Below are 12,235 nucleotides of genomic sequence, written 5' to 3' on the forward strand. Positions count from 1 at the left end.
TCTCTTCGGAGACTGCTGGTTCATCCATCAGTGCTGGCAGGGATTCACAGTGAGCTATGACTGACAGCTTTTGTCATGAGTAGAGGGCTGTGGCATTTTCCCCAGCGGTTATGGACTCCCCCTGGCGATGCTTCATATGACACCCTGATGTTTTCACTCAAGGATGAGGTCAGCATATTGTTGAACCTTGACCTCAAACGTAGAAATATGCGTGAGGAGAGAGGAAAAAGAGTGGATGTGAAATGTTGAGAGAGCCACACAAAGGCGGCGAGGGAGTGGGAAAGAAAGCAAAAGAAGGAGAGAGAAAGATAAAGGCAGCCGAGCAAAAGATAGGGAGCAGCAGATTTAGTCGACACAAAAAAAACTCCTACACACTCTCACTTGAGCCTGCACCTCAGGCTTTGAAGGAGAGAGGAGATAGAGAGATAACCACATCCTCTTTTTACATTCTCTCTTCCTCCCTGTCTCATTCTCATTTTGTCCTCTCCCTCCACCCTTTATCTACCCCTTCCTCTATCTCTCTCATACACACTAACTGAAAGTCTGAAAATGTCATCTTGGCTCCCTGAAGGGGATAAATGGGCTGATTGATGTATGATTATGGAATATGAGATTTGAAAACGAAGGCTTGAAACTGTTAGAATGATTAAAAACTCTGTAATTGATGGGTCCCCTTAGAGCTTAGTGCAGTTCCTCACTGAGAAACCTTTACTCCACATCCCAGTCTTAAAATAACCACTATGATTTAAATTCCTCTGGAAATGAACTAAACTGAAATATACGTGCAGCAAAGCGGCTTTAGTTTAAACTGTTTTTGACCCAACTAATGCATCTTTCAAACCAAAATCGACATGGTTTTGTTCAAAAGGGCAAACACAACAGTTTGTTTCTTGTGATTTAAGGTCAGAGCTTGAATTTCGAGCCATAGATCATTTTAATACTGAGGACATTTTATTTCCTTTATCTAGTGTTCAGCTGTCAGGGCTTAGACGCAACAGTAAAGCTGTCTATTATTTTATGATTAAATTTATACTGGGGTTCTGCAAAAGTCTCCATTAAAAGATATGAGACGTGAATAAAAGCCTGCCAAGAGTGTGCAGAATCTAGATGATGGTGATTGAAAATGCAGGAGGTATTTTATGTGACCAAAACAGGTTCTGTTTTATCAGTTTTTGCAGCCTGCCCATCATTTAAGTTAGAAGATGATTAGGTCGCAGTTCAGTAGAAAAAGTTCCAATCGTTGTTGTTTTTAACTTTACATTATTGTTTGTAATGATGGAAATTAACTACATTTATTCAACTACTGTACTTTTTCACCCCACAATCAAAAATACATATTTTACTCTTACCTGTAGTGCTATTTATATCATCTATATTGTTTTAGTGTGAGCTGTCGAGTTTTGGAGATATAGAGATGAGGTAGATGTCAGACATTTTTCCAATATAAAGTATATATAATATAAACCAGATGGCTCTCAGCTTGAGGTAGGCTACTCAAAGCGTCCACATTTTTTATTTTTTTTAAAAACTCAACAGCAATGTCTCTTTCCAGAAATCATGACCCGGTTACTCAAGGTAATCCTCAGACCATTGTGTGAGCAGTTTCATGTAGGAACTATTTTCTGTCTACATACCACCATGCAGAAGGAAGAGTGGATCTACTCATGGATGAGAGGCTTGTGATGGTGACAGGATTGCAGGATTTAAACATGAATGGCTCCCCGGCTGAGCTGCATTAGAGTGTTTGTTTACGTTCGTTCTGAGCTACTGTAGAAACATGGCGGCCCCCACAGAAGGCGAGTGTGTGTAGATAAAAACATCTCATTCTGAGGTAACAAAAACACAAGACAACGACTCTTATTTTTAGGTGATTATACACAAATGAAAACATACCTATGAATATTATATTCTATTTCTTACAATAGATCCTCCTAAATGTTACACACTGGACCTCTAAGTAGGATTTGAAGGCATGGCTTTTACTTGTAACAGAGTATTTTTACATCAATGTATTAGCACTTATGCTTAAATAAAGGATCTGAGTGATTCTTTCACCACTGGTAGTTTGTCATAGCAAACTTGCCGTGATGAAGTGAGACCGAAGGATTTCTTTGAAAAGCTATGCCTGCTATCAATAAGAAAGCAGATCTAAGGAGACTTGTTGAGGAATAAGCTATGAGGAATAGTTCCTCCTCCACAAAGCAGCACATTAAACTCAACCATGTGGGAGAAGAATGGATCAAAAGCTGCCCAGTTCAATGAAAAGAAGAAAGTGAATAATCTGCAGATGATAGCACAAATAATTTAGAACGAACCGCCTCAGTAATCCTGAACAAAGTCCTGATGACATTCGTTATTACAAACATCAAGCTCTTTCACCCACGCTAATGAAATCTGAGGAGGTGTGTGAGTGCCATCAGAGATACCTTTCAGGACTGATGGAGCTTGCAGAGTGAGAAGACACCCATTATTGTCACCTAAATCAGATATGCTGCACGGAAAATGAACATTTCTCAGCAGGTAAAGGATAAACACTGACTGTCACCTAATAATCCTTAGAGCTGTGACATCTGCCATCCAAAATGTGCCATAGTAAAGGAATGCTGTTGCCAACATGGGATTATAAGGCGTTCCCACACAGTGAGGGGAAATATGAGAAATAATCAGAATAATACAGTTCAAAAACATCAAGGAATCTCAGTGAACAGAGAATGATAACCAAGCACTCAATAAGACCCTGCTGGACGAGGATATTGATAGACTAAATAGGATTATAATCATTGCACAACATTCCCACACAGCCACAGATGGATCCCACAAGTGAGGGGTATTAATAAGAAAAAGTCTGTAATTTCACAGTATTGTAATCAGCAGAGAGTGGCTGTGTGTGCGTTCAAGGCTCTTGTTAAGCTTCCCAAATCCTACAAATCTGCTGCAAGAGGGTGTAGAGGATCTGTAGAGGCCTATAAAATGATATATATAACCATATCTGGAGTACCTAAAGAGCATAGGTTTTAGTTTTAAATGCCTAAAAGCATCTGGAATGAGAAGATGGCATGTGTGAAAACAACTGTAAAGACCCAATCTGTACAGGCTATCTCATGGGCTTAACATGCTCATGTTAAGCTGCAATTGTTGAGAGAAAAATAAATTTAATGAAATATTAATGTGCTAGCTGCCTGGGAGTAAAAAAAAAATCTGCGAGTGAAAGATCCTATTTAGGAGTAAACAGTTCCAGTGCTGCCTGCAGCCTATGGTTATATTTCTAAACAAGTACTGCAATCCAATACAGCAAGCAGGAAATTGCTTCCAATGATCCTGAATGTATTTTGAAATGCAAAAAGCCTGGTGACTTAACCAGGGTGGTCAGTAAACAAAGGAGATATGATCACAGTGGCACAGCCTGAGGGAGCAATAGCGGCTATTAAAGCCTTCACTTTAGGTCTTCTCATTCAACAGAATGAAGTGGCAGTGCTGCAGCCTTTATAGTGGCTTCTTAAAACTGTGTTGGGAATAAGAACTGGCCACGTGTGTATTTCTCACACCACAAACCAAAAGGCCTCTAATGTTAAGTTTTTTTTCAGTGTCGACTCAACGGCTTAGACCATAAACCTCTGGACGTAATGAACAATTTACCAGCATCACACCTTTCTTTTGTGCAATATGCCCACTGACAATAGGCTAACTGATGGTATACTAACAAGCACGCACACAAGAGAATTCTTATAAGGCAGCTTTTGTCTGCACCTGCAATTACCTCATTACACACATTGAGACGTGCAAAAGAAAAACCTTCAACACTTAATCAATAAAAGTAAGGCTGTTCTGCAAGGCCGCAGCTTTAACACTGGCTTTGTGTTCTGCTAGACAGGGCTGTTAATGATGTCGCCACTGAACTGATAAAAGGAGATGCAGGTAATGGTGGAGATGGTGATGGTGGTCAGTGATGAAAGCAAATGGTTTTCTGGAACCAAACAACAAAGCTCTCATAAAAACTGCAGTGAGGATTAGAAAACAGTATATCAAGTAAGGAGACGTCGGCAATGTCATACTTCTATTGATCCACACTGCATGACAGTGAATGCGTGTGATCAATGACCAAAGACAAGACAATCAATGGTAACCTTTGTGTGAAAGCATCAGTCATTTTAAGCATTTACAAAAAAAAAACAACAGCAGTGTTTTTTACTAGTGTAGTGGGATGTTTTCACAGTACACTCATACTGTTTCTGTGGTACCCAACAGGCTTATTCTATAGTAATATTAAAGGACACTCCACTGATTTTAGACAGAAAGTTCAGACCATGCTGTAACTTCTGAGCCCGTGAAAACAGTTGCTCTGTTGCTCTGGAGGAGCTTTGTGAGGTCTGAAAGGGTTATCTCGACCAGGGCTTGGAGATGACACATTTTTAATGGAAATCCTGCATTACACACTGGGGGAGTCAGTTTCAAGGTGTACTTGGCATCGAAGATCTAATGGAAGAAGCACCTGAGTTGCATCATGGTAATTTTTTAGGGATTTTTAAGCCAAGATATATCGATCATTCTTTTGTGAGTTGTTCAACTTTATAGAAGTAAAGAAATCTTTATGTATTCTGTATATAATCTGTGGAACTGTGTGGTGATCTTATTACAATAATGTGTGTTTGTTAAGGCGTCACTGTTATTTAGCAATGTGAAGCTTCTGGGGAGATCGCTGGCATTAGGCGCTTATTTCACAGTGACAGTGGAAACGCATCATAGTTTATTTTCAGTTGATGTGGTTCCAGTGATTTCCGTGTGTTCGATAGTTGGTGACTCCCTCTCGTCCCGGAGATGCGCCTCGCCCCTCAGCAACGCGATGCTGAGATCACTTCGGGAGGGCGGCGCAGAGGGAGAGCGACGTGTTGCTGCGCAGCAACAGATAGAAAGAAGAGAGGGGGTGAGAGAGAGAGAGAGTCAGAGGGAGGGAGAGAGAGAGAGAGAGAGAGAGAGAGAGAGAGAGAGAGAGAGAGAGAGAGGAATTCCCTCGCACAAGCAAAAGCGGCTGCCAGGGCGTGTATCAGTTCCTATGGCTCCCAGAATGCTGTTATAAATGTAGCCGATACCTGTAGCTGAAGGAGGTGTACACGCCGGCGGACGCAGGATGTAAGGACTACCATGCCTTCAGGTAGATTTAAGGAAGGAGCGTCAATTTATTTCTGTCTGGAGCCAACAGCATATTTAGCATCACACCGACTCCCTTTGGAAGAGGCGTCTTCCTCCTCTTCTGGCCAGGCTGAAAAAATCAACCTGACAGGCGCGCCTGTGTGGACTCCAGGGGACAGAGGTCTCCGCGTTTATTATAGGGCCATAACTTGGCCACAAACTGCAATATGCCGTCACCGGAGTTGAAATGCAGAGACTTCTGATAGGGGGAATCGGTGAACTGGACGCGCTTTAAGTAAGTTCTTTGTTCTTACGTGTGTTTTTGTTTCGAAGAAGCCAAAGGTTGAAATCTTTACATCTCCATGTAATTGTGTGGGCTTTAATTTGGGGGGAAACACGTGGTTGTGACAACTGGACGTTTTGTCGTTTACTCTAAAAAGCAAATGTGGCATTAGTTCAAAGGATAATAATACATTCTAAATCACTATCTTTCTCCGTTTCTTTCTCTCCTCTTTTCGAAAGTGCGTGTCTCCCTTTGTGCCGATGTGTCTGTTTGTTTTTGTGTCAATGTAATATTTCCTGTCACTCTCTCTTTGTTTCTGTTCGCCGTGCGTCTGTGTGTGTGTGTGTCCCTCTCCAGACATGACGGGTCAGGTCCTTGGGAAACCGGTCGGCGGGGCTCACATGGATGACAACGCCGCCATCCGCATCAACGTGGGCGGCTTCAAAAAGCGTCTCCAGTCCGACACTCTCTCCCGGTTCCCTGAAACGAGGCTGGCGCGTTTACTCCACTGTCAGTCCAAAGAGTCCATACTGGAGCTGTGCGACGACTACGACGACACAGAGAAAGAGTTTTACTTCGACAGGAACCCCGCGCTCTTTCCCTACGTGTTGAATTTCTACAACACGGGGCGGCTGCACGTCATGGCCGAGCTGTGCATCTTCTCCTTCAGCCAGGAGATTGAGTACTGGGGCATCAACGAGTTCTTCATCGACTCCTGCTGCAGCAGTGCCTACCACTGTAGGAAAATGGACCAGGACCGGGAGGACTGGGATGAAAGGAGCGACGAAGGGAGCACCACTTCATCTTTTGACGAGCTCTTGGAGTTTTACAGCGACGCCACCAAGTTTGACAAGCAGCTGCTCGGGAGCGCACGGAGGCGCGTCTGGTTAATGCTGGATAACCCCGGCTACTCCGTGGCCAGCCGCATCATCAGCATCCTCTCCATCCTGGTGGTGCTTGGCTCCATCGCCACAATGTGCATGAACAGCATGAGTGAGTTCAGCCTGTTGGACAGTGAGGGGCAACCTACAGAGGACCCCCGTTTCGAGACTGTGGAGCACTTTGGCATCGGCTGGTTCACTCTGGAGCTGGTCGCCAGGTTCGTGGTGGCGCCGGATCTTCTGCACTTCTTCGAGCACCCCTTAAACCTGATAGACCTGGTGTCCATACTTCCGTTTTACCTGACACTCCTCATAAACCTGGTGGTGGAGGGCAGCCCGGCGCTGGCCAACCTGGGACGCGTAGCGCAAGTGCTGAGGCTGATGAGGATTTTCCGCATCCTGAAACTGGCCCGTCACTCCACGGGGCTGCGCTCCCTGGGGGCCACCCTCAGGAACAGCTACAAAGAAGTGGGCCTGCTGCTTCTTTACCTGGCCGTCGGGGTGTCGTTTTTCTCCGTCATGGCCTACACGGTGGAGAAAGAGGACAGCGAGGATCTCTCCACCATCCCGGCGTGCTGGTGGTGGGCCACCGTCAGCATGACCACCGTCGGGTACGGAGATGTGGTGCCGGTGTCCATAGCGGGCAAGCTGACCGCCTCGGCGTGCATCCTGGCCGGGATCTTAGTAGTTGTGCTTCCGATCACGCTCATTTTCAATAAATTCTCTCTCTTCTACAAGAGACAAAAACAGCTGGAGATCGCCATGAGAAGCTGTGATTTCGACGAGGGGATAAAGGAGGTGCCCTCGGTCAACCTGAGGAACTATTACGCACACAAAGTCAAATCCCTCATGGCGAGCTTGTCAAACATGAGCCGGAGTTCACCCAGTGAACACAGTCTGAATGAATCAATACACTGAAACAGTTTTAACGAGGTCGGGTTGGGTGACACTGTTCATCCAACGTGGCTGCATGAGGAGCTGTCCAGAGTGCTGAAACCTCTGGGTGAAAAAGCCCACTTCCTTCCACTGGTGTCTGACCGTTTGCCTCTCTGTAGCTCAGTGCAATAATGTGTTAATCTATATGTGTCAGTCACAATGAGAAGCAAATGTACAGGACAGCCTGAATATGATATTTCACTGTGCATTAGTATGGCCCTTCACCAAATAGGCCAACATGTGGCCACATATGATTAAAAAGAGAGAATGCTGTAGTTGTTTACAGTCCTAGGCGGTGTCACACTGTAGTCCACCCTCCAGCTATACTTGTTGTGGTCAAATATGTTCGAAAGTAACTCCAGCTGTATCTCTTTTGAAGAATGTTGATGTGTAATTGTTATGTTGCAACAAGATTACTTCAGATGTGTGGTTAAAGCAAACTGTATTAAATTAAAACAACAACAAAAAACATAACGCACTCCCTCCTGTTTTTCATATGCAGCAGAGCGAGGGTCTTTTAGCGTCTTCCTAAGTGTGTCTTGCTGATTGAGGCAACAAATGTAAGCCTGAAGGGGGGAAGAGGGATTTAAAGTGGTGACTGACACAATATGTAAAACAGTTTGACAGGCATAGCAACAACCATTCAGAGCTGACATGTTGAACACATTTATTCTGAGGATTTGATTTTTTGGGGCTGCATCACCATTTCAGTTGACAAAAACAGTTGATTGTTATTAATCGATGTGCTTTACTAATAAACTGTCAGGTATTTTACAATTCATTGAAAGCCATATCATATTTGTAGATTACAAATCTATCACCCTAATAGAACTTACATATTTTCCTGCTTCCTGCATATTGCTCGTCATAGGGAGAATTGAGCAGGAAAATACCAGCTACCACTGCCTATATCTAGAATACAGTAGGTAGATATGGGCCTTTTCTTTTCTCATTGTTGCATTTAAATCTTCCATTCTACAAGTCATTTGTCTCCTTGTCTCCAGACTGCAAACTTAATAAATGAATGGCGGAGACAGGCTACATATTTCTCCTTTTTCTGTCAAGTATCAAGGTGTCTGGATAAAACTAGTGTTCTTATTTCACTGGGACAGTGTGACGTTTTTGTACCCGTCTCCCTGCTTCTGGTCAGCCTCGCAATAAACAGCTCTCTCACTCGATGCAGTTGCAGGAATACAACAGAGAGCACTCACTTAGTGGCATTGATTTCAGTTTAAAGGAAGTAGACACCAGCTCTAAAAACTCAACTCTTTTCTCATGCCATAATTCTGCACAGTTAGCTGCATTGATTTTCAGGGCATTTCACTTAAAATTATTTCTACATGACATATCCTTTCATCAACATGGTTGTGATTGGACAAAAACAGCACTGTAGCACCTTTATCACTGTCAGTGATTTGTTTTTCTCAAGTTACAGACAATTCATACATTTATGCACATTTCAATGACTTGAGCAACCAAACTAATCTGCTCCAGTGGACGGGGGATAACTAGAAATTCATTGTCTCCAGATTAATATGTGTAGACAGGCAGAAGTATCGTACATATTAGTACTTACAGCTAATTAGTTTGAGCAGCAAAAATACAAAACCAAGGATTGCTTCATGATGGCAGGAACTCCCAAAGGACTCACAGCGACAAAAATAAAAATAGTTTAATGTCACCTTTCTTATTAAAAAAAAAGTTACTGCCATAAATGTATTACTATAACGGATAAAAACATTTTAAAATCTCTATGAATACCACAGAGCTCTTGGGAGTTCATATGAAATCATAACGTTATCAGAACTCTGAGGTTTGATTCGTTCAAGGGATGATTGAAGAATAACAGAGCACAGAGGTAATTTCAATGCACTTCGGCAACAAGGTCATGCTCACTTGCAAAATCCTAATGAGAAATCCACGTATAGCCAGTTGTTTTCCAAGTATTTCTGGGGAGCTCATTTGAAATAATATTTACCCTTAGAGGCCAATTATATCAGTCTCCTTTTGTTTACTCCTAAACCTTTAAAGGCTTTCCCCCCGGGAGCAAATCCAAAACACCACACCGCGGCAAACTAGCATGGAAAAATCAGTAAATGAGTTCACAGTGACAGTGGGTGACATTTTAACATATCAACAGAGGCATACCAAAAAAGAACAGTAGCTAACCTTTTCCCTCTTAGGGAGAGGAAAGTAATTATAGAATTTGGAGGAAGATCTAAATGTACTTTGGGACTGTAGGCGTGAGAGAAACAGTGACGAGATTAGTAGATTTAGCCAATGTCATCCAAGTCCAGTTTGTGTGTGTGTGTGTGTGTAGGTCACTGTGACTCCTGAGGAGGAAGATGGAGATGTCTGGCCCCTCCACAGCCTCCCCTTGGCTCGCCTGTATCATTACCCTCTGACTGTGGTGATAGATGTAAGGAGGGCCCAGATCCTGCCTGGCACACAGCTGAGTACAGATGGTAGCTCAGGTCATTAGAGGAAGGCCGTGGCAAAAAAGTCTGCTTTCCTCCTTCAAATCCAGTAACCGGCAAACTGTTAAATCCAGTCCAACCATTTCTTTTGATCATCAAGACTCAAATTTGTGACTCATCATGCAAAAAGAAAGGGGCACATTAAGGAGTTTTTATAAAAAATTAGTCTCATATGTAATCATTAAAGCTTTTAGAGGTGTGCTTTGCAATAAGAGTTGGATAATTATCTTATTTGAATGATTAATTCTGAAATGAAAAGAGTTCCTGTTTAGCAAATGTTCTCTGACGAAAACGGATCTTCCTGTAAAGTTAAATGAGCCTGGATTTGTTCGGTGCCTTTTACGTTTGCTGTGAACAAAGACAAGAGAGGAAGATCATGAAAAGATACTGAAAAATGTGGTAAGAACACTGAGCTCATTAATGCAGAGCTGACAAGGAATAAGAGCTAGATGGTGTATGTGCTTTAATGTGTGTGTGCGTGTGTGTGTGTAAATGTACTGTACACAAACATACCAGACAGCGTGTCTAATGGGGAACTTATTGAAGCTGGCAGCACAAGCGTCATCTCCAGTCTGCTCTGTATTGGTGATATAAAACTCTGTTACTAAGCAGGGGTTCCGTGTTGTTTCACATTACCATCTGCTACTATCCCTTTGCTTTAAACAGTGTGGGAAGATTGGATCTTTTCAGTGCGCTTGTTTCTTTCTCTCCCCCCCCCCTTTCTGCCTCTTCCCACCATGTCTGATCTGTGAATATCGCCAAAAATAATCTCTCATTACATGGATCATGGCATAGCTAATTATCACCTGCAGATCTGATGCAAAGACAGAATGCAGGTAATATTGAACAAGGATGGCTGACCATATTGCTTCATGCCACCATTAGAAAAGCCATGTTGGATTTTTCTGGTTGGTGGAAGATAATCAAGTTTTAGTTTATTTACAAGCCTGACATCATTATTTGGAGTTAGGACTTTAATTGTAATGGGAATTTCTTTCTTTTATTAGGATGGAATAAACTTTGGGCTGACTTGACACAATTAAAACTGCTTAAAATATTATGACAAAAGAACAAAAGCCATCTTGGATTCAAATGTCTTAGAACCGATACAGCGCTGCTATGAGCTAAATGATTACAAACTTATAAAAAAGTATTATTGAGGCTAATGGGAATTTAATTCATTTTGAAGATATTTGGTCAGAAACCAAAGTTTTGGACACGCAAAATGTTTGACCTGATGATGGTGCCTGATAAAAAGATCATCAAAGTTATTCATTTATCTTGAGGGGGACATGAATATCTGCAAATTTCATGGCAATCCATCCAACAGTTGTTAAGATATTTCAGTCAAAACCACAAATGTGAGCTTCATGGGGACCTTAGGGGAAAGTCATTGGAATACGTTGTTTAGGAACCAATTTATGCACAATCCATCTGGTAGATTTTGCTCAAAAGAGAAAAATCTGACCTGCTGTTGACCCCTGGAGGAAAAGTCCGGGAAGCACAAAAGTTATTAGGCTTCATCCTCTGGAGACCATACATGTACAAAATTTCATGGCAATCCATCAGATAGTTGTTGAATTGTTTGGGCCAAAGTGGTGGAACGACAAACAAATGTAGAATCACAACATATTCTCTTCTCAAATTCTACTTCATACTGTCACCCAGCACAAATCCTACCACATGTAGCCCTTCATCAGAAAACCTCCCCCAATCACTTAATCATAAAAGAACTTCTGAAGGACAATAATTCCAGACAAATGGGACCATTAACGTTCCTTGTTTTTAATGCAGCACTCAGTCTGCTACCATTAAGTGACTCATCCAGAGACACATGTTTTTGGATCTAAATTGCAATCGTGTTCCCACAGAATTTGGCTAATGGATAGCACAAATCAGCCCATTCCAACACTTAGCGAGTGCTATCCTACCTTTTACCAGTAACTCCCAGATTTATAATGAAACTCCACATCTAGTCCTGTTGAAACAGCCTAAAAGGCTGGAAATGCATTTTTGTTCTCAACAGCCAAGAAAGGTAATAGTGTACTTGGCAGTTTTGTTTGGATGGCACAGAGGCGGCAGTAAGAGCAAAACACTTTAATTACACAAGCCTGTATATTTCAGGACTTTCTAAGTGCAAGCAGAGGAGCTGAGCTGAAGCTGCGTGCGAGTCAGACGCCTCAGTGATTTCACTAAACTTTACATCTAGGAAGGCGGTGTTCACCTTTACTTTGCCTTAACTGTGAGAGCAGACAAAGCATTGTCTTACAGTGTTTGCCAGAATTTAATTCACATTTTCCAGGTTTTACTGCCTTACTCAAGGGTCATTTGACAGTCCTTGTGAAGGAAGGGGAAATTGTCTTTCTTCCTGGATATTATCAGCTGCTAAGAGCATTTACATGACCATCCAGCCCCATCCATGCACTCATCAGCTTCTATGGACTGCATATAGGGCAAGTAGTCCACAGTGTGCATGATGGTAAATTTGAAATGGGAGCAAGATTATCTGGAATGAGGGGTATGTAGCTATA

At 42.4% G+C, this 12,235-nt stretch overlaps 1 protein-coding gene across 1 annotated transcript; it reads left to right on the top strand.

Annotated features, from left to right (window-relative positions):
* Positions 1 to 4,920: 4,920 nt before the first annotated feature.
* On the top strand, positions 4,921 to 8,008 carry LOC127366396 (potassium voltage-gated channel subfamily S member 2-like). The gene is made up of 2 exons (XM_051405239.1): positions 4,921 to 5,422; positions 5,768 to 8,008. Exon 2 carries the CDS (start codon positions 5,770 to 5,772, stop codon positions 7,207 to 7,209), a length of 1,440 nt encoding a protein of 479 aa, XP_051261199.1. The 5' UTR covers positions 4,921 to 5,422; positions 5,768 to 5,769; the 3' UTR covers positions 7,210 to 8,008.
* Positions 8,009 to 12,235: the final 4,227 nt, after the last annotated feature.

Source organism: Dicentrarchus labrax, unplaced genomic scaffold (assembly GCF_905237075.1).
Source record: "Dicentrarchus labrax unplaced genomic scaffold, dlabrax2021, whole genome shotgun sequence".
Lineage (NCBI taxonomy): Eukaryota > Metazoa > Chordata > Actinopteri > Moronidae > Dicentrarchus > Dicentrarchus labrax.